The following is a 22468-nucleotide window of genomic DNA, read 5'->3' on the forward strand; positions in this document are numbered from 1 at the left end:
CTTGTAACTTAGTGCTTCAGCAAAGGGAACTGATAGAATAAATACCAGGCTTTAAAAAATATGTCCTGAGGTCGATTCATTCGACTAAAAAGTCTTCAAGGCGGTGCCCCAGCATGTTCGCAGTCTAATGACTAAAACAAGTAAAAGATAATTTCATAAATGATTTCATAGTGTATATGAATGTTCACTTCAGAAATTACTTGTATAAAAAAAAAATTACACATACAAAAGCAGGGTTAATAAAGACTTACATTCAATACAAATTCAAATAAAAATCCCTTATTTATTTTGATGGTAAAAAATATTTGCTTGTTTTAGCTTAGATATTCCATAAAAGTAATTGCAATCATTATCTAAATTTTCATGGGTTCTAATTGGTGACTAAGAATAATTTATTCTTTCTTATACCTGTTTTCACATTTTTCTACTTTTTGTTTACATATAACAATCGAAAGTGCATTGTTCTAAATAACCTTCTTATTTATAAACACTGATGGAACTATGAAAAAGTAAAAAAAGTACAAAACTATATTAATAATTTTAAACGGTATATTTCTACAGCATGAATTGTTTTCGATGGCCACCGTTTAAGTAATTTTCTGTACACTTTCCCAAAGCAGCTGGGTTGAATGCTATTATGATCGAATCCCCTTGCAAATCATTTGGGTTGGATATTTCCTTTTCGTGAACAATGAGGTAACAAACTATTTTTACTTCTGACTCCACTATATTTATATTAATTATTTACCTTACAAACAAACAACTATGAGAAAGTTACAAAAATGATTTGTTTTTATTTCAGTTTATATTTTATTCAACAACTATTCTGCTGCAGATATTTATGAAAAGGATCTACCCTCACATATTGATCCGAAATAAAATTTGCTGTATTTCTCTTTCACTATATTGAAACTAAAAAAAAACAAACAAACAAACAAAAAAACCTCCCCATAAAAACCCGGCTCGATGTTTCGGTAGCTACAATATAAGCATGTTCTATATGAGCTAATAAATTGTTAATTACCCTTTGTCACTGACATACATGACCAGGGAGATAACCTGTGTCTCACTCATGTTTTTATTTATCAGAAACATTCACAAATGATTGCTTTTTGTCATGAATTTCCCCTCTGATTAGTTAATTGCTCATGGAAAACTCCTTGACGTTTAAAGACTCTTCATTGCTTTTTATAGGTATATTTTTTATCGGGTGTTTCTTATTTTAGTAACATGTCGAAATGGTTCATCCGTAAAACGGAAACGACGAAATGTACTTAGTTTCAAGTTATGCTGTTATGTTCTTTGTGTACATTTACTGTTGTAATGTCATATACTTCTGTTTCAGTAACCCGCTGTGAATGAAGATAATACAGGTGCTCCAGCAGTGGCTATCCAGTCAATATGTCGTTAAATATAGAGTTTATATAAAGATGTGAAGCGTATGTATCTTATGCAAATAACACCTAGAATACCTTCGTGTTATTTCCAATTATAGTGTTATTGAAACGGAAGTATAATTTGAAGAACTATACGATCTTGCAAGTAGTGTAAGTCAAGATTGTAGCAGCGTATGAAGTGAAACTAAGTAATTTTATAATTTCCATTTCAGTTTTTCATTTCACTTGTGAATCTTTTCGACGGGTTAGTTAAATATGAAATAACTTCCTTACCACGCATGTCGTATGCGCTTACCAACACATAGACACGCACAAACACACGTGTGTGCGTGCGTGTGTCTATGTGTAAAGTATTAAATCATTTTGCCGGCTACTAAATTGTAAGTGGCTTCTTGGTGCATCATATTGGATATGAAGATTTTTTATTTGTTTAAAATTACTATTTATAGGATTATTGAAAACCACCACAATTGCTGGTGACATTTCTGTTGTCAGTGTTGTAGTTCACGCGAAAATATTCTCTGGAAGATCATTTTTATCAGAGCAAGCAAGTTATGTAACTAACATCAAAATATTTTTTGCGTGTAAATGCATTTTTTTTCTTAAATACGAGATATTGCATGTAAGTATTTAGAATATATGATAATATATTATAAATAATTAGTGGAGTAAACAATAACCAGCCTTACAATATCCTATTCGTTTTATCACGATCTGAATACAACTACAACTATGATTGTATCGTTATTCGGGAGACTATATTCCTCCACCCCACCCCAAATAAAAGGGAATAGCACAGAAAACCGTTTATTATTGTTAACATTTTTAGTATATGAATAAATAAAGAGATCACTTTCTAGTAACATAACTAATTTTTTCTCATACATGTAATTAAAGTATTTCTGAATTGCTCAGCGTGTTCCTAGAGAGGGTGTAACGATATGTACAGCCGGGATCAGATATAATCGACCTTACTCCCTCCAAATTTAATGCTCTGTGGTTGAAAGCCCTCCCTTTCAGTTTTCGGCTATGAAAAGCTTACCGTAAGTGATACGCTGTCAGACCAAATTCGAAACCATGTGGTTGCCAAGCAAAATTCTTAATCACACAGCGATGACTGCCCATTCACACACACACACACACACACACATGTATTCTTATAGGTGGATAATACCTATGGAAAAAGACATCATCCTTATGCGTTCATTTGGTTGTATAGGTACAGTTACGTGTATACAATTGTTCATGGTAGAAATTCTAACAAATATCTATAGTAGCATAGTCTCCTCAGTCGTACACTTCCCAACATATTCAGTTTAAAATTTCTTAATAGACAGCTAATAACACCAATTCAACCTCAGCCTGACCCACAAAAACTGTTTCCCTACATCCAGCCAAATTAAATCTCCTTACCATAGCTTTGTATCAACCCACGTTCTATAAACATATTTTCTTCCTATCTCTATCTAGCCTTCCTTTCTACACAATTAGTATTTCATCTGTATCACACTGTATCATTCACGAAGTCGCCGACCTTACTAAAACTTGCCAAAGACTATATAAAGCTACTGCCTCCCTCCCCAATAAATCACAGCTTGATGAAATTGAACAAGCCAAAACTTCGAAGTCACTATGTAAAAAATTAATATGTACTCTAGCAAAAAAATATCGAGTAATGTTAAATTGTCTCTATGACTTGACATAAAAACAGTATTAATATTCTTTTACTTGTTTCTTGTGGCCCTTGCTGGAGCACCACCTTGAAGGGTTTTAGTCAAACAAATCGATTCCAAGGCTTTTATGTTTTAAAGCTTAGTACTTATTCTATTGGTCTCTTTTGCTGAACTCCTAAGTTATATGGACGTCAACACACCAACACCGGTTGTCAAACGGTGCTGGGGAGACGGGACAAACACACACACATGACAGACTTCTTTCAGTTTCTGTCTAGTAGAAGAAACTCCCAAGGTACCATGCAGTGGGACTGAATCTGGAACCATGTGGCTGGGAAGCAAGCTTCTTTATTTCTTTTAAATTGCCATAAAGGCATTACATAGAGGAGGACACTACAACACGCGGGGATATATAACAATTAAAATATGATGCTATGGATGACATATGAAAATGAACATGAAAAACATTAAAATCAAAATATTAAAATTATGATTCATGAATGATAAATGAGAAAGGAGAATATGAAAAGTGTGTTACTCACCCCACACTGAGTAACACTACTCGCCACCTCTGAGTCTCAAGTCCTCTTTAGTCTTTGATCTAGTCTTTCGTTTAGCGTTTTCCCTATCGCTCAGTGACAACACTCTCTCCTCCATGTACTCTTCTCCCCTTTTTTACCAGGGGTGGGGCTTGTAGATTTTGTGGTGTCTGTTCTTTTTTTTTCCTGTGGGGAGAGAGGGTGGGTGGGTTTGGTGTTTGTATGGGGAGGGTGGGTCAGAGTAGTCTTGGGTGGGATGGAGTTGGTCTGGGGTCCCACATCACACTGACTGTTCTTCCTCTTTTTCCCTTTATTCTCTGTCACAGCCCATTCATCCTCCTTGTTCCTTCCTTCTATCTGTACTTCTTCCTTTTTATCCTCCATCTCCACCACCACTTCTGCTGTTTTCCACTGCAGAGGGCAGTGCGTTCTAATGTGGCCCTTTTAGCCACATTTAAAACATCGTAGGATTCTGCCCTCCACCCACACTCTTAACACAATCTCTCTCAACGTCACCGTTTCCACCAAACTCTCCAATTGCCTCTCCTCTGCCTGTATAATGAGGTCCAGTGTTGTTTTTCCTCTCCATCCTCTGTCCTCCGTTTCCGTGGTTTGGATGACAGCCATCTCCTCCTCACTTCCAACGAGTACGGCTGCCGCAACCCAAGCCACTTCTATATCAGGTGGAATTCCTTCTACCCTCACCTTAGAAGTCTTTCTTCCAAGGTACGTGGGTAGAAGTACCATTTCCTCCATTTTTACAGTTGCACTCACTAGCCTCCTTGCCTCCTCCGCTGTCCTAAACTGGACAACCACCGTCCCATCTCCATTTCCTTTTGCTATGTATGTCACTTCCTTCAAAAGCCCCTTAAATGCTTTTTCTACTTTTTCCATCTCCATCCGCTCCACCTGCCTATTCTCCACTGAGAACATCTTGTAGGTAATGGTCTTCTTTTCCATATTTTCCATAACCCTTTTTGGGGGTAATGACTTTACGTCACCGTCCACCTTCTGTGTCATCTTACTCAGCTCCTTCAGTCCGGCTAGGTGCACTTCCCTTTTCTTCACATCTGCAGCCTCAGCAAAACTCTTTATTCTTTCCAAATGCTCGTCCATTCTATTTACCGCCTTAACGAGCTCCTCCTCTGCTGAGGACAGCTCATATTCGCTAAGGTCCAAATACATTCCTTTCCACTGGTACAACACTCACCGACAAACCACTGCCAAGCAGCACAAAAATTCCGTCCGACTCATCAAAAATCAACACATCGAATAGACCGACAGATGCATGGGAAGCAAGCTTCTTATCATACAGCCACGCCCGCACCTATAAATATACAGAAGCTACCAAAAAATGTATACACACTTCAGGAAAAGAAGAATCTGTATGAATACTTAACTTGTAAAAGTATCTTTATAAATACAAATACCTCTTCCGATGTTTTATCAAATTGCAATAACACTGAATAAAAATATTTATGCAGATTTTTCCACAGCAACCCTCAAGAAGCATGGAGGTGAGTTTAAGAGAGGGTATGGGTGTCCATTAGGACGGGGAAAGGAGGGAGAATAAAAAATGGTTAGAGATGAGGGTAGAGGTGAATGTAGTGAGTGCTGAACAGAAGTGGAAGTGTAGCTTGATGGGAAATATCAGTATGGGTGGGGTGGAATAAGATGTGAGAGATAGGAGTAGATCAAGAAATAGGGGGAAATTAGTGAGGCATTAGAATGGTGGGGTGGGAGTACAGGAGTACATAAGGGTGGCTAGAGTGAGTGGGGTATAGTGGCAGATACTAGAGGGCATTGATAGCAGGTATGAGAGGTGTTACGTTGAAGTATGATAGAGGAGAGAGAGTGTAAACTGGATGCACAGAAAGGAGGTGATCAGGGAAAATAATGTGGGAAGAGGTGATGAGAGTGAGGCATGGAAGTGGTATTTAATATGTGCTGAGACTGGATGGATGTTAGGGGAAGATGGGGGTAATGGAGATGGGATGTGGGATATGTTTGATGAGACAAAATGGGTGTAGGGGTAAAGCCCAGCATGTACAAGCATAAACAAAGTGTTTTTAGAATCTCCTTTTTGCTGTGATGGAGAGATCTTCTTGAGAAGCAATTTGCTTCTTGTATTTCCATAGGTACAGCATATGGGATTTGTACCTATCCTTTTCTGCATATTGAGCAAGGTTATTTCCCTGAAGATACTAGAGTCCTGTTTTCTTTTCCGCTAAACCTTTAGTCCTTACTACTTTCACCTTGAGGCTCTTTGATTCGGGGTTTAACTTCTAAGTCTGAATTTCCTTTCTTATTTCTCTGTAGACTCAGCTATGAGAACTAGATTATTAGCATACAAGATTTCCCATGTGCAGCCAGTTTTAAACTTCTCTGTGTTAGCCTGTAGAACTATGATTTATTGGAGGAGATTGAGGTTTGAACCTTGATGGATTCCTACCCTCATGCCAAATTCCTCACTGAAATTGATGCTGACTCTCACTTTACCTACTGCATCTTTGTACATAGCTTGTCCACACTCACAAGCCATATGACTACACCTAGTTTCCTGGATGACTACCAAATTACTGAGCATGGCACACTGTCAACTGTCTCCTCCAAGACAAAGAATGCTAGGAATAGTAGTTTACAGTTAGCCAAGTACTTCTGAAGTTGACTTACTAGGAATATTGCATCTGTAGTACACTTTCTGGGCACAAAGCCAAACTGCTTCTCTTTTAGGTTATGGATGAATTTTGCAATAACTTTCTCCATGGTCTTCATAACCTGATCCAGTAATTTGGTTCTCTCATAATTAACAAAAGGGTGGAGAGCAGCAGTGTAATGAATCTGTAGATAAATGAAAGTGGTGCAATGATGTGTGGGATGAAAAAGAGAGAGAGAGAGATGTAGTGACAGATGGTGGTCAGAGATACACAGGGGTGGATATAGTGAGTAGCAAAGTTAGGGGTGTTTATGGTAAATATTAAAGCAGATAAGAGAGAGTATTACAGATGAAGTATGGTGGTCATAAGATGTAGCTCAAGGTGAAGGGAAAGATAACTGGTGGCACAAAAGAAATGATCGGGCAAAAATAAAGTGAGAAGGGGTGATGTTGAAATGAGGGATAGATATCAAAAAGAAGTGGTTCCTAAGACAGGAATAACTGGTGGCACAAAAGATGGCATTTGTGCAGTTTGTTTCTCATATACTTACAGCAGCTGAATAATACTGTAATTAGAAGAGTAATGGAAAGAAGAGGTTAGGTGAGGTGGGGAAGGCCTGACAAGAACAGATTGAGTGTGGGAGCAAGGCCCAGTGTGTGTTTAGACATAAACATAGTGCTTTTAGGACCTTAATTTTGTTGTGGAGGGTGGGTCTTCTTGAGCACAGCAAAGCACCAACTGTCTTTCTTTTTTTCATTTCCTCTGTGAGTCCTGACATCCTGAGTTTGATCTTCACTATTCTGTCTCATGTCTTTCTGGATCTCTCTCTTTCATAGCTCCACCCAAATTTACTATCATTTCTTTATGTAGCATAGCTGTTCATAAAGAAGCATCATACAATCTGCCTTTCACTCTGAGGTGGAAACCTTTACTTATCTACAGAGATTATAGTGTTCTGAACTTTTTCCAGCTTATTCCTATTCTAGCAGTTATACTTTCAGAGCATCCTCCTCCACTGCTAATTAGGTAATCTTAGTAACAAAACCTATCCACTACCTCCAGGTCTCCTCCTGATCGTTTGATAAAATCTACTTTTTGTATGTTCTTACTGTTTATTGCACCTGTGCATCTGCCACCTTGTGATTCCATGTACCTCAGGTGTGTCTACAATTTGCATTGGGTACACAGTATGGCATTTCTATGTACAGTAATCCCTTGATTATCGCAGGTGTTATGTTCTAAAACCTCCCGCAGAAATAATTAAAATCTAAAAAAATTATAACTACCTATCGGTCGCAGAAACCTAGATATACTGAGTGCTCGATAGGTGAACCATGATATGGTGAGGGATTACTGTACATCTTTTCTACATAATGAACAGGACCATTTTCCTGAAGGGTGTAGAGTCCTGTCTATTTTCTTGTTTAATAGAATAAAACATTTTTGGCCCTTTGATTCCAGAATTTGCTTTCACACATGGGATTTTATAATTTTGCTACAGATTCAGCTATAACAGTGACATCATCATTGTAAAGAAGTTCCCATGGGTAAGTGGTCTTAAACTCTTTAGTTATGGCTTGAATGCCTATGACAAATAGGAGGGGACTAAGAGCTGACCTCTAGTGAACTCCTATCTGCACACTAAATTCATTGCTGTATTCATTGCTAACTCTTGTAACATGGCTTGTATGGCTCTCAGAATCCATTTGTCTACTCATAGCTTCTGCAGCAATCACCAGATCAGAGATCAAAGAATTCTTTTGAAGGCTTTCTTCAGGTTGAAGAATGCTAAGTGCAGCAGTTTTGGCTAAATACTTCTACATTACTAGAAAGAGTACATCATTTAGTACTTCCCCGATATAAAATCATAATCATCCAAGCTAATTCACCACTTCATCAATTGAGCTCTAGCTGTTTCCATAACTTTTGTGACCTGGTCCAGCAAATTGGTACCTCCCTCTAAGGCATCTCCATTACCTTTGTGACAGTTGAATATAATGTTGCTATGCTAATTGTTGGGTATGATACATTCCTGCACAACCTGATTAGCTATACAAGGGACTAGGCAATATCATACTTTGCCAGATATTTTAAGCATCATATAAGTAATTTCCAATGGACCAAGGGCTTTCCTTGCTGTCATATCCTTAATTGCTTTATCATACTGCTGTCAGACCAGTTATTCTGGCTGGTCTCTCTGACAGGTTCACATTAGGAAAAGTGTCTTTCTCCCATGCATTCTCCACATTTAATAGCCTTTCATAGTAGTACTTCTCTATCTCGTTCTTTTCAGAATCACTTATTACCAGTGCACCATTATCCCTCCCTACACACTTCTATTTACAAAATCTTGATTTTCTGATACTCACACTGTAGAACATTAGCAAACTTCTTTCTGCAGCTCCTTTTGTTAAGTAACCCTATTGCCTAGCTTCTTTTCTAGCTAACTGATATAATTCTCTGCTGCCCCCATTTTTCTCGTCTTTTCAGTCTTGTCACTTCTCTTATATGGCATTGTCTACCTTATTGTTCTACCATGACATTATCCCTGGTCTGTCTGGAACTTTGCACCAACTACAGATGTTGTCTAATCTTCAATAGTTTGTCTCATAGGAAGTTCTAGTTGCCTTTTGTGCTCTTCACCTCTCTGTCTCTTTCCTTCTTGTCAAATACTTTGACTAGTATTTCTCTAAATGTCTAACTGTCCAATGGATCTTTAAGCTTCTATATCCTTTTCCAAACTAGTTTGCATATCTGAGTACTTCTAGTTCTAAGCTACTAGCCATTAACCTATGTTGGGTTGTACATTCTTTACAAGAGAAGGACTTCATATTTACTAGTGTCTGTCTATTCCATTCTCTGGTGAGAATGTAGTTAAACTGACTTGTGTACATACCAAATCAATGGGTGATCAGGTGGTTGGAGTCCATTGGAGTGCTGCTCAACATGTCCATTGAAGTCATCAGCCACAATGAGGTCATTGTCATTTATCATTGAGGTAAGCTGCAAAAGGGCCTCATAAAATTGCCCCCTCTCTTCACATGCGTGTCCAGTGTTTCCAAGCAAAAGGGGTTACTGGTAGCACAAGGGAAAGGAATATGTGTAGTTCTGCTTCCATATAATTACAAAAGCTGAGAAATAATATAATTAGTGGGTGAAGGAAGGATTAGTGTTATGCAAATGAGTTGCTGGAAAGGCTTGACAGGTAGAGATTGGGTGCAGGGTCATAAACATTAGCAATATGCTTTTAGGGCTTCCTTTTTGCTGAGGTCTTTTTAAGCTTGGCAAATAGTCATTCATCTCAGTTATTTGTCATCTTGCTTTGTGAGGCTCAATAACCTGAGGTCAGACTTCACAACTTTCTTGGTCTCTCTCTTCCATGAGTTTCATCCTTATTTAGTGATTGGCACTTCTTTATGTAGCTGTCCTCATCCATATGTATCTTTTGCACATTACAGCTGATGCCTCATATGCTCAATTTTTCTCTCAATAGATTTGTACTTTGTAGTACAAGTGCACTAACATTGCACATCCAGCAGAGCATGTTTCTAGTTTTTGCATGTTCTCTGCATTCACAGCTCATGTTTCACCACCATGTAACATTACTATTCATACACAAGCATCCTATAATCTACCTTTCACTCTGATAGAGGCCTTTTGTAACATAAGAGTTCTCTGAACTTTCTCCTACTGGTTCATATTCTAGTAACTGTACTTTCAGACCACCCTCCTCCACTACTAATTTGATTACATTGATAACAGAAATTGTCTATTACCTCTAGGGATCTTCCTGGGCATTTGAGAAAATCTGTCTCCTCTGTGTTCTTAGTGTTAATTGTTCCTGCACATCTGCCCAGAGTCTACTTTCTCTTTTAATCTTTCAGTGATTCCATTGCATCTCTTACGTATTTATAGTTTCCACTGGACATACTGGATGGAATTACTACATAAACCATTTCTGCATACAAAACAGAACCATTTTCCTAAAGGGATGAGCATAGTGTCTATTCTACTTCTTACTAGAACTTTGGTTTTTTTCTAAGTTAACATTAAAGTACCTTGATTCCAGGTATGGCTGCTATACATGAAATTTCTTTTCTAATTTTGCTATAAGACACAGTAATCATCATAAAGGAGTTCCGTGAGCAAATGTTCTTAGAACCCTCTGTTATGGCCTGGAGAAGAATGATAAATAGGAGGGGACTGAGAACCAAGCCTAGGTGAACTCCTACCTACTCACTAAATTCGTCACTGTACTTGTTAACTCTCACCTTACTAACAGCTCTCACTAGCCATTCATGAACTTCTACCTTTCATGGCAACCTTCAGATTAGAGAGCAAGGGATCCTGTTAAAAGCATTCTCTGGGTTGATGAAAGCCAAGTGGTTTACTTTTGGCTAAATACTTCTGCTGTTGCCTTACTAGGAAGAGAGAATTAATGGTACTTCTTCCTGGCACAAAATCTAACTGTATCTCATCTAGTCTAACCCTCTTTGTAAGTAGTTATTCTATCACTATAAATTTCATGACCTTGTTCAGCAATTTGAAAGTGTTGTAATTACTTCTGTCTAAGGCATCTCCTTTACCTATTTAACAAATAAATGATGTTGTTACACCAGTCATTGGGTATGATACCTTCCTGTACAACTTAAGTAACTACATCAGTGACTAGGCCATATCCCTCCACCAGATATTTTAAGTATTTTAGTGATGGGCCAGGGGCTTTCCCTGTCTTCATATCCTTAATTTGTTTTTATTTTTCATACTACTATCAATGAAAATGGCCTGTCCCTCTGTCAGGCTCACATTTGGAAGGATCACTTTCTCTCATGCATCTCTACATTTAGCAACCTTTCGTAATAGTACTTCTATGATTTTTTTTTCAGAACCATTAAGTACAAGTGTACCATTATCTATCCACACACACTTCTGTCTGTCTGATTGACCATCCATAAGTCCGTGTGTGTGTGTGTTTGCTGGGATTGTATTTTTATCTTTAGATTTGAAAGCTTTGTAGGCTTTCTGTTTAAAACAATGTTCTCTAGATATGGTGTATGTTTGTAATGAAACCTACTTGGTTTGATAGAATATATAGAAATAATATCTCAAATCTAAGATATGTTTGTGACCATCATTAAAATTCAAAACCTTTTGTATTATGTCTGAAATAGGTTTTTTGATTACTGAGTTAAAGACGTGTTTGCTAACTGATTAGTGTTTCACATTGTCACCAGTGCTGTGCCCATAGTTTACATATTTAACATTCACTAACCTAGATACAGAATGGCTATTAAGAGAAAGTACTTATCACCACTACTTCAAATTGTATAACTAACGCATACTTTGGTCAAATGCATTACTTGAATTAAGTTTCATTGAGCAAACTCTTTGATAGACTGGACTCCTGTACATGTGTAATGTAGAAAGGTCTGATCTCGATGGAGAAAGAGAGAGAGAGAGAGAGAAATGACTCAAACACACAACTCTTTGAAATCTTACATAATTTTATTCTATAGCACATCTTCCAATATTAGCAATAATAGGAAGAAAACTTACGATTGAAATAGCTTCCTAAAATCCAGATGACTATGCCTCAGAATAGTTTCCAGATAAATCAAATTCCTATATTATATCTAAATATATTGAAAAATAGTAAATAGGCACAGGAGTGGCTGTGTGGTAAGTAGCTTGCTTACCAACCACATGGTTCCGAGTTCAGTCCCACTGCGTGGCATCTTAGGCAAGTGTCTTCTACTATAGCCTTGGGCTGACCAAAGTCTTGTGAGTGGATTTGGTAGAGGGAAACTGAAAGAAGCCCATCATATATATATATATGTATATGTCTGCGTGTCTGTGTTTGTCCCCCCCCCCCCCATCGCTTGACAACCAATGCTGGTGTGTTTACATCCTTGTAACTTAGCGGTTCGGCAAAAGAGACCGATAGAATAAGTATCAGGTGTTGATTTGTTCAACTAAAGGTGGTGCTCCAACATGGCTGCAGTCAAATGACTGAAGCAAATAAAAGTAAAAGAGTAAAGCATATGTCATAATGAAACCCTTCTAATCATGCTGGTATAGAAGAATGATTGTTAAAAGGATGATAATTTCTCTCTATATAAAATCTTTTGTCTGTCTGTTCCCTATGCATTCTCAAATGGCTCCAGGAAACCAAATCAAATTTTATAAGGTAATAGTATTAGACCCTGTGAGTGTGAACATGTAATTTTTATTTTCATTTGGGTTAAAACAATATAACATTTTATCTCAAATAATCTTTCTATAGTCACTATAGTAAAGGACATTTTATACAACGACAACATCACAATTTGTATATGAGTGTGTCTGTGAAAGCGTGTGTGCTTGCGCATTCATTACATATGACATAGTGAAGGATATTTCTGAGTGTGTGTGTGTGTATTTGCGCGTTTGATATGTACAAGATAGTAAAGGACATTTTACACCACCATGACACATTTTGTATATGAGTGTGTGTGTGTTTGTGTGTTCATTACGTATGATATAGTAAAGGACATTTTACTTGATGATGACACATTTTCTATATGAGTGTGTATGTGTCTGTAAGTGTGTGTTTGCATGTTCATTACATAAATGTATGTCTGTGTGTGGCTGTCTTAGTATATGTATGTGAGTGTATATGTGTGTGTCAGTGTATATGTGATTGCCTATTACACTGATGTAAACTGGCCATGTGAAAGAGCTATACTGGCTCCAACTAATGAAATGGTTGATAAACTCAATCATGAACTTCTTCAAAAGTTAACAGATACATGAGAAATTACTTTTCCATCAATTCATGCAACAGTTGATCAAGATCAGGCTGTTCAATACTCTGTTGAATTTCTGAACACACTTAAATCCACTGGGATGCCACCGCATAACTTGACACTAAAGCTGGATGCTTCCATTATGTTGCATAGGAATCTTGACCCACCTTACCTGTGTAATGGAACTCACTTAATTGTTACTTCTATGAAGTAGAATTGGAGAAGTTTCGGGTTTGGAAGCAAAACTTGGAATCAAAGGGCCTTGAATTTAACTTAGCTAAGACTAAAGTTGTTGTTAATGAGAAAGGAGATAAGACTCTCATTCTGGCTGGCAAATTGCCCTGTTTAATATGTAGGAAAGGAATGGGATGTAATTCCATTCATTGCACCAAGTGTAACCTATGGATGCATAAGAGATGCAATGGAACCGTGGGAAGATTGTCAGATAAGTTTGTTTTCGTGCGCAGGAACATTAAGTACTAAGAGCACGAGGGACTTAAACTCTCTCAAATGCCCAAGTGGCTCTCTTGAGGTAGTAAATAATTTCTGCTATTTAGGTGACCAAATTAGTAATGGCGATGGATGCTCTGAAAGTAATGTTTCTAGAATAAGAATGAGGTGGAGGAAGTTCAGAGAACTACTATCTCTGTTGACAGCAAAAGGACTCTCTCTCAGAGTGAAAAATAGGTTGTATGATGCTTGTGTGAGAACAGCTGTGTTACATAGTAGTGAGATATGGGTTCTGACTGTGGAGGACATGCATAAGCTGGAGAGGAATGAAGGTAGTATGCTTTGTTGGATTTGCAACATCAGTGTGCATAACTGACAAAGTACAACTGTGTTAAGAGAAAAGTTAGACATAAGAGGGATTAAATGTGGTATGCAAGAGAGGAGACCGCGTTGGTTTGGACATGTGATGCGTATGAGTGAAGATAGCTGTATACAGAAGCGCCTGTCACTGAAAGGGGATGGTACCTGTGGAAGAGGGAGACTCAGGAAGACATGGGATGAAGTGGTGAGGACTGATCTTAGGATGTTGGGGGCTCATGGAGGAAATGGCAGTAGACTGAGATATTTGGCGCTATGCAGTCCTAGAGAAGACCTGTCCATGAAACTGAGTGCTAGAAGTGTTGTATCCCACCCACATGTAACAACACACTCTTCACCCACTCTACCCTAAGAAATCAGACTACAATTCCTCTTCTAAGCGCATCTTTCTCTTTCTCACATCTCCTCCGCATACATTATGATTGTTTTCCAATCCCCTTTCTTGCCTTCACTGCTGTGCTCACTGTATTACTGCTCCCCACCACCCACACCCATTCCCTATTTTTCTAACCAGGTTCTACACTCATATTCTTGTTACTTGTGAGTATACCCTAGCACTACACTATCTCTCTTCTGCTCTCTCTTACACTTTTGCTGTTTCCTACTCTCTCTCTTTCTCTTTGGTCACTCTCTCTCTCTCCTTCTCTTGTTTTCCCTCTGACTAAGTAACCAAGTATCATCTTCACACTTGTTTCTGGCCTCTTTCTGTACCGCTCTATCACTGGGTAACCATGTACCTCCTCTATAGCAAGGTACCTATTTCTACCTCTCTATTTCTCTGTTACGCTGTAATCTTTCATCATTTAATATTGGATCACCTCCCCTAATGCTCTGTCTGTTGTGGCAAGACACCTGCTTCTGTCTCTTTGTCACACTCTAATTTTCATCCTCTGACACAAATGCCCTGCCCCTCTCATAATTCCTTGTCTTGTGAGTTACTTTGTTACCCTGCCAGTGCTGGTGCCATGTTAAAAGCATCTGTAATGTGGTTGGCATCTCGAAGAGCATCCAACTGTAAAAATCTTGCCAAAACTAACTTCGCCTGTGCTAGTGCCATGTAAAAAGCACTGAGTCCACTCTACAGAGTGGTTGGTGTTAGAAAGGGCATCCAGCCATAAAATTCCTGCCAAAACAAACACAGTAGCCTTGGGTAGATTTTCTACCTGGCTGGCTCCTGTCAACTGTACTATTCATGCATGCATGGAAGATGGACATTAAACAATGATGATGATACCCCATGTCCTACAGGCAACAATCATAACAGGTAGTCACAAAGAAAATGTCTTTATTCCAAAATTTCCTCTCATACCTACAGACGTTCCATTTGAATTTAAGAGGCTTCAGCTTCCAGTCAAATTAAGTTTTGGCATTTCAATTAACAAATCTCAAGGTCAATCCCTCAAGGTAGTTGGACTTCATCTCTCTACTACATGCTTCTCTCATGGCCAACTCTATGTTGGTTGCTCTGGAGTTGGAAGCAGCAACAGTTTATTCATTTGGACACCAACAAAAAATTACACAATGAATATTGTTTACCCTGAGGTGCTTCAAGATTGACAGATTTTCAGTTCTAAATTCTATTATCATTACAATTTGGATATTTTAAAATAAAATATAGATATTTTGAAATAATTATGTGAAAAAAGATATATCTTCATATTTATTGTTTACTAATCTAAATAAGAACAGCAGTGACCTGGGCAAGACTGGGTGATTCAGCTAGTATATAATATGTGAAAATGACATGATCTTTTGATTGCCTAAAATGGAACATTTTTGCACTTGATATGTCAGAATGGGAGAAATCAGTTATTACTAATCTCCATGGTTTTGATGGGTTTATATAATAGTATTTTTCTAATAACTCTGTATCTTTTTATTACTCTAAGTGTGTGTCCCTAAAATTAATTATATGTAGCCATTTGTCTCATTTGGCTACACTTCCTAAATTTATTATTGAATACTTTCTGCTTCAGTTTACATAAGTTTTTATAGTTGTAAACTTATAAACTTATAAAAATTTTAAGTAACTTTTTTATACCTTCTTACAATTTGAATTAGCTACAGTAAAAGAATGATAAAAGTAACCAAACAATGTAATTCCAGATTTAATTGTATGTGTGTTTGTGTGAATTTGTAAATAAAGGATGCATTTGATATAGGTTTATTGTTCTAATTATAACTAAGAAGTAACAGCTATACCTGTTTAGTTTAATAGCTGTTGTTAGCTCTGAACAGACTATAGCATGTGAGCAAAGAATCAAACACTTGAATACCTTGTCTGTTTTATCGAGTTGAGTTTTCAGGTCAGGGCCATCTTGTGTGAAGTTAGTTGATCTTCCTCAGGTATTAGAATATAAAAGCTTTGAGACAGCAGAAAAAAATTAAAAGCACGAGTTGGCTTTAAAACAGGCAACTCAGGTGATAGGGTGATGTCATTTTATTTTACTATTTATTCCTTCCTAATTACATTATTACTTATTCCTCAGGTTTCTATAATTGTTCTATCTGACCTTGTTACAAATTTGCACATATCTGAGGATAAATGCAATGATAAAAATATTAAAACTTAGGAAGGAACCCAGTGAAAATGTTTAGGAAGATATTTGGATCAACTGTTGTAAAAAGATAACTATTTGTCGTAAATGTACTGACATGGAAGGCAGATGTAATAGAAAATAACCAAGAAAAATATTTGTTATGAGGTTAGTCTTAAATAATTATATCTATAATCAAAAATTTGTTATTGTTAGACATTTTCACATTTAAATTTCTTTTCATTACAAGTGATAATTATTTCATTGAAACAATTTGATAAATAAAACAAAAAATGGTTTACATTTAATGCCATCAAAACTGTCTCTCTGTCTCTTTATCTCACACCATATTTCCCTTTGCATAAACATTTAGTACATATAATATAGTTTCAAGATGGATTGATGTTCACTTTGATCCTGTGTCTCAAATTGCTTGAGGTCATCTAAACTCCTTTAAAAGAGTTCCTACTTTAGATAACTCGAGTGATTACATAAATATTAAAATGTAGATGTTTACTATTCAAAACTGTTAACACCAAAGGTTATTTCTAATTGGTAATATTATCTAAGTCACCTTAACTGTTTCTGTATTGGTGAAAGGGGGTAAACTCGGTAACATGTTGGTGTACATGATTATGTTGATGCCACTGGAGATGTTTTGTGGTAATGCTGGATAAATACAATAATTTATATAGAATTGTGTTATTCAGTTTTATTTTGTTGCATGTTACTTCTGCAATTTTCTTGTGAAGGAAGACTAATATTTTATGAGTATAATTCATTGGTTTTTAATATTTTACTATTAGTATTTCTGAAAATCTTGATGCTAAAGGAATATATCTGCAGATATAAAATATCATTTTCTTAATTTCTTTTTTTTTTTTGTTTCTTATAGGTAAAATTGACGTTGTTTGGAATTTTTAACACTTCTGCTGAAATTTGACAATTTATTCTTCTGCTGTCATTAGAGACTTGGTAGCAATATTATAATGGCATCTGATTATCCAGAATGTTCCAAAGCTACAGAATTAGAGGAAATACAAGAAAAAGAATGGATTGAACTACCAGAATCTTCACCAGAAGATCAGCTACAAGATAATGGGGGTGATCAACATTTTGTGACATTGACTGGAACAGTTGCTCGTGGCTACCAAGCTGGTCAAGTGGTAGATGTCCAGCTACAAATTTCTCGAGATGAGTTACGTAAACTAACACTTGAGAGAGGGACGAAAGAGGAAAAGCTCAAGTACAAATCTTCACCATGTTCTTGGGGACTGCATTCAGGATTGCATATTGTATTTCTGAGCATCATCTGTATACCTCTTGCTTGGCTTGTTTCTTTAGGATATTCCTTCTACATTGGCTGCAACACCTGGTATAATATTTATTTGTATTTTTCTGAAGAAAAGACAATCTGGCATAAGATTTCTATTTGTCCTGTTCTCATATTAACATTTCCTTTCACTGTTGGTTTGTCATCTCTCATCATAAGTTTATATGCCTCAGTTATTCAAATTTCATGGAATTTCTATAAATGGCTGCAAGAATTTCAAGATTATGAAAAAGGCTTTTATGGCTGGTTCTGTAACTGGATTGGCCTGCACCAGTGTTGTCCTTATGAAGTGGTGATACTTGACTGCCCTGAATCAATAAGAGAGACAAAATTACCTTCAAGTTAATTACTTAAAATATGCTCGCCAGATGCTACACAAACACCCACCGTTTGTTCTGGACTTATATTAGCTGACCTATAACTACTGGTTCAATTTGTAATTTGATGGAATTTTGATTTAGATATATTGCTGGTGTATTAATCAATACATACATATGTATATGGTGCGCGCGTGTGTGTGTGTGTGTGTGTGTGTGTGTGTGCGTATTTGTGTATGTATGTGTATGTGTGTGTATATATATGGATATGTACAAATATGTTTTTATATGTCTCGATGTATGTGTGTGTATATATGTATGTATATGTGCCTGTATGTATATTTGTGTATACATTTATTTATCATAGTATATATATATATATATATAAAATATATATATATATATATGTATGTGTGGGGTGTGTGTGAATGTTGTGAACAGTGTAAACCAGTGCAAAACTATGAGTAAATGTTTGAACTATGTAAAATGTATTTCTTTTTTGTTTTAATATAATTTATAACTAAGATCAGTGAGCTGGCAGAATTGTTAGTATGGTGGTCAAAATGCTTAGCAGCATGTCATCCATCTTTATGTTCTGAGTTCAAATTCCACTGGGGTCAAACTTTGCCTTTCATCCTTTTAAGGTAGATAAAATAAGTACTTGTTGAGGACTGGGGTTGATGAAATTGATTTATTCCTTCACCTGATTTGAGCCAAAATTTGAAACCAATATAACTTATAACTTGTATATTATAATGTGCGTGCGTGTGTGTGTGTGTGTGTGTATGCATGTGTATGATTATGAGTGTGTATGCATGTGTATATATGCATATAGATTTGTATACATGCATGTATATATATGTATATATGTATACATATATGTACATATATGTATGTGTATGTATATCTGGATATATCTACACATACATATGCACATGTAAATATATAGGTACCGTTGACTGAACACTATTCAATTTTTTTTCTCCGTGTTTTTCTCCTTGTCTCCGTATTCTTTCTGTTGAAGAGCGTAGCTCGAAACGTCAAAGACTTTCCGTATTCCCGAGCGTCATACTAATATATACTTTTGTTATTTACACCACCTGTCCTCGTCTGTTGTTATTATTTGTATATTCTCCCATATATATATATGTATATATATATATATATATATACATACGTACATGTATACATGTGTATATATAGATAGATACATATGTATATATATGTGTGGGTGTGTATCTATATGATAGATGATGATGATGTGTATATATATATATATATATATCAAACTATAATAATTTATTTTCACTGCTATTATGTCCCACCTGTGACTTTATTTTTCTGCACATTCTAATGATCTATCAAAATTTTCCAGTCAATATCTTTCATAATTCATTTAGTAATTCATTTGTAAATGTTTAGTTTATCTTGTTTTAGTTGTTAAGGCAAAGTGGTTCAGTAAAATTTGCCAGTGCTGAGATTGTGAATTGTTTATCTTGTAAGTTGTTATTGTTGCAAGTGAAACAAAATTATGGATTTCAATTTGATGTAAAATTTATTTGAACTGAATACCAAATTATGTTTCAACAATACAAAAATTTTTGTTAGGACAGATTTTTGCTAACTCTTGCCTATAGATTATTTTTATGATGATAAGAGAAATGATTTCTATAGTTAGAGCATATCTGCTATCCTATTAATTCTAGGCAAATACACATATTCACTCACGAAAGGTGAAGTAGGTTTGTAACTGTAATTTTTTTTTGACTCTTTACCTATAATTTGTTAGTGAAATAGAGTTAATTCTTTCATTAAGTATAATAATATGCATTTATTTTATAAGTGTAGGTTATTTCAGGTACACCATATCAAGTCAGTAGGTTGAATTTATTAGGAAATATGCTGATTAACTAGGGAGTCAAAGTCAAAAAAAGTAATAAGATTTTAAAGTTTTCGGAATTAATTAATTGTAGTGCTTATTATAAGAAATGTAGGTCTTGACAGATATTTGCTTGTGCAGAGGTACTTTAAATTGTTCATTACAATTTCAATGAATTACAAAGTAAATTTTTATTGCCATTTGTTGTAAAATTAACATTATAAATAATAACTGAAACTATGACACAATGTAACATTTTTCAGTTATACTGAAATGATCTGTTGTCATTTCAATTTGTTCTTTTATATTTGTATATTTTAATTTCAAATCTGTATTTATCTTTAATTTTAAGAAAAATTATTTCTTTTTATTAATTGAAATAATTCAGCTGGAGCTAAAAAATTAAATATTTTGATATTATTATTAAAACAAAACAAAGCAAATTGATCTATTAAGAAATAAAATCTGAATGAAAGTTTTTCTATTGATTAAATCATAATGTTTGGCCATCTATAAATGTTATCTCTATGTAAAGTCATTTTGTCTTTGTTGTTGTGCAGACTAAGTGTAAAATTACACTTTAACACTAATTTTGAGCAATAGCTTTCTTTTCATAATTTGATCTATGATTGTATCTGTGATAGATGTTTTCATGTTTATATAACAACTGTCATTTCTTTTTGTGATGGGCGGGCTGGATGAATGCTTTTTACTTTATATGAACTCTTTGTAACAACTGAAATATTCCATATTTTTTTCTTCATATTGTGATATGTTCTGAATTTTTTCATTATTCATTGAGATTAAGTCTTAAAGTTATTGATTGTAATACTGCTGCTATGAAAGATTTTATTTTGGACAATTCTTTTTCAACCATTGAAAGGAATTTATGTTTTTACATGGACCGGTCATATCAACCTACTTAACTTCATGAAAGTCTTACAATATATTTAATGTGTGTTTTCATTAATCTTCTTTATTACCACTGAAATTCATTGACTTGTTGAACTGAACCATAAATTTAAAATTACTTTTTCCAAGTACTGAACTCATTCTTCAAATGTCCATGCAAAATTTGACAAGAAAAAAAAAAAGAAAAAATGAAGAAAGAACAAAATCACCGATCACCTTCAGGATATTTGTGCATTTACGTGAACATTTTTCTGAATATATTTGCATAAAGCTGCAGAGATTTTTCAGACAACTGTTTTATATATGTTACTGTAACAATACGATATAAAACGTTTTATTGGAATAAGTAATTTGATATTTTCCACTTAATTTGATGTGATGATTTGTCATATGGAGCCTGTCAGTTTAAATTTAGAGTGGGCACTTCTCGTGTCTATCTGAAATTAGCTACAGAGAAAATACTGTATCTGCGCTAAGGTACAAGGATGTAAACACACCAACACTGATTGAGAAGCAGTGGTGGGGGACAAACAAACATACACACACACACATACATGACAGGTTTCTTTCAGTTTCTGTCTACCAAATCCACTCACAAGGCTTCGGTTGGCCTGAGGCTATAGTAAAAGACACTTGCCCGAGGTACCATGCAGTGGGACTGAATCCAGAACTATATGGTTGGGAAGCAAGTTTCTTACTACACAGCTACACCTGTGTGTCTATACAATATATATTTATATATCCAGTTGAATAAAGTTACAGTATGGTCTGGTTTTCACATTTTTTATTATTGTATTTAAAAAATTTGTTTTTACAATGTTGAAATGTGTTAAACACTAAAAAGAATATTTAGTAATGTTCATAAAGTTCAATTAGCACTTTTACATGTTTGTATTAATCATCTGATTTCAAAATGTATTGAATGACAGTTGAATTGAGTACTTGACAACTGTAGTAAAGTGACTGACTCCCCCCTTTTTATACCTTTTAGAAGGCTCCAACAAGCTGAATTTTTTGAATACTGTTTTGACCAATCAGCATGCAGTTTAAACATCACCAATATTACTGGCATAGATCAAGTAAAACCAATATTGTAGCAGTGGCTAGTGGACCCTGACTGGCTCCTGTGCCGGTGGCACATAAGAAGCACAATCCAAAAATGGTCGATACAAGGTCTGACTGATTGGCTCCTGTGCCGGTGGCATGTAAACAACACCAACCAATGGCTGATGCCAGTACCCCCAGACTGGCTCACGTGCTGGTAGCATGTAAAAAGCACCAACTGAATGTGGCCGATGCCAGTACCCGCTGACTGGCTCTTGTGCCAGTGGCATGTAAAAAGCACCATCCAAACATGATTGATGCCAGGCCCACCTGACTGGCTGCTGTGCTAGTGGCATGTAAAAAGCACCCACTACACTCTTGGACAGGTTGGCATTAGGAAGGGCATCCAGATCAGATTGGAGCCTGGTGCAGCTGCTGGCTCTCCAAACCTCAGTCAAACCGTCCAGCCATGCCAGCATGGAAAACAGACGTTAAATGATGATGATGATGATGATGATGATGATGATGATCCCACCTTTATTTTAACCAATTAGCTTGCAGTTTACA

At 36.0% G+C, this 22468-nt stretch overlaps 1 protein-coding gene across 3 annotated transcripts; it reads left to right on the forward strand.

The window, feature by feature from the left end:
* Nucleotides 1-295: 295 nt before the first annotated feature.
* LOC106871950 (transmembrane protein 169) lies at nucleotides 296-21207 on the forward strand. Of its 3 annotated transcripts, none has more exons than XM_052967248.1 (3): nucleotides 296-696; nucleotides 7768-7813; nucleotides 17312-21207. In XM_052967248.1, the coding sequence occupies exon 3, from the start codon at nucleotides 17406-17408 to the stop codon at nucleotides 18093-18095; it is 690 nt and encodes a 229-aa protein (XP_052823208.1). In that variant the 5' UTR covers nucleotides 296-696; nucleotides 7768-7813; nucleotides 17312-17405; the 3' UTR covers nucleotides 18096-21207. The 3 variants fall into 3 exon arrangements, with proteins under 3 accessions (XP_052823208.1, XP_052823207.1, XP_014774213.1); XM_052967247.1 differs by lacking the exon at nucleotides 7768-7813 and adding an exon at nucleotides 16369-16584; XM_014918727.2 differs by lacking the exon at nucleotides 7768-7813 and having other exon boundaries at nucleotides 406-696.
* Nucleotides 21208-22468: the final 1261 nt, after the last annotated feature.

The sequence above is a fragment of the Octopus bimaculoides genome, chromosome 4 (assembly GCF_001194135.2).
Source record: "Octopus bimaculoides isolate UCB-OBI-ISO-001 chromosome 4, ASM119413v2, whole genome shotgun sequence".
Taxonomy (NCBI): domain Eukaryota; kingdom Metazoa; phylum Mollusca; class Cephalopoda; order Octopoda; family Octopodidae; genus Octopus; species Octopus bimaculoides.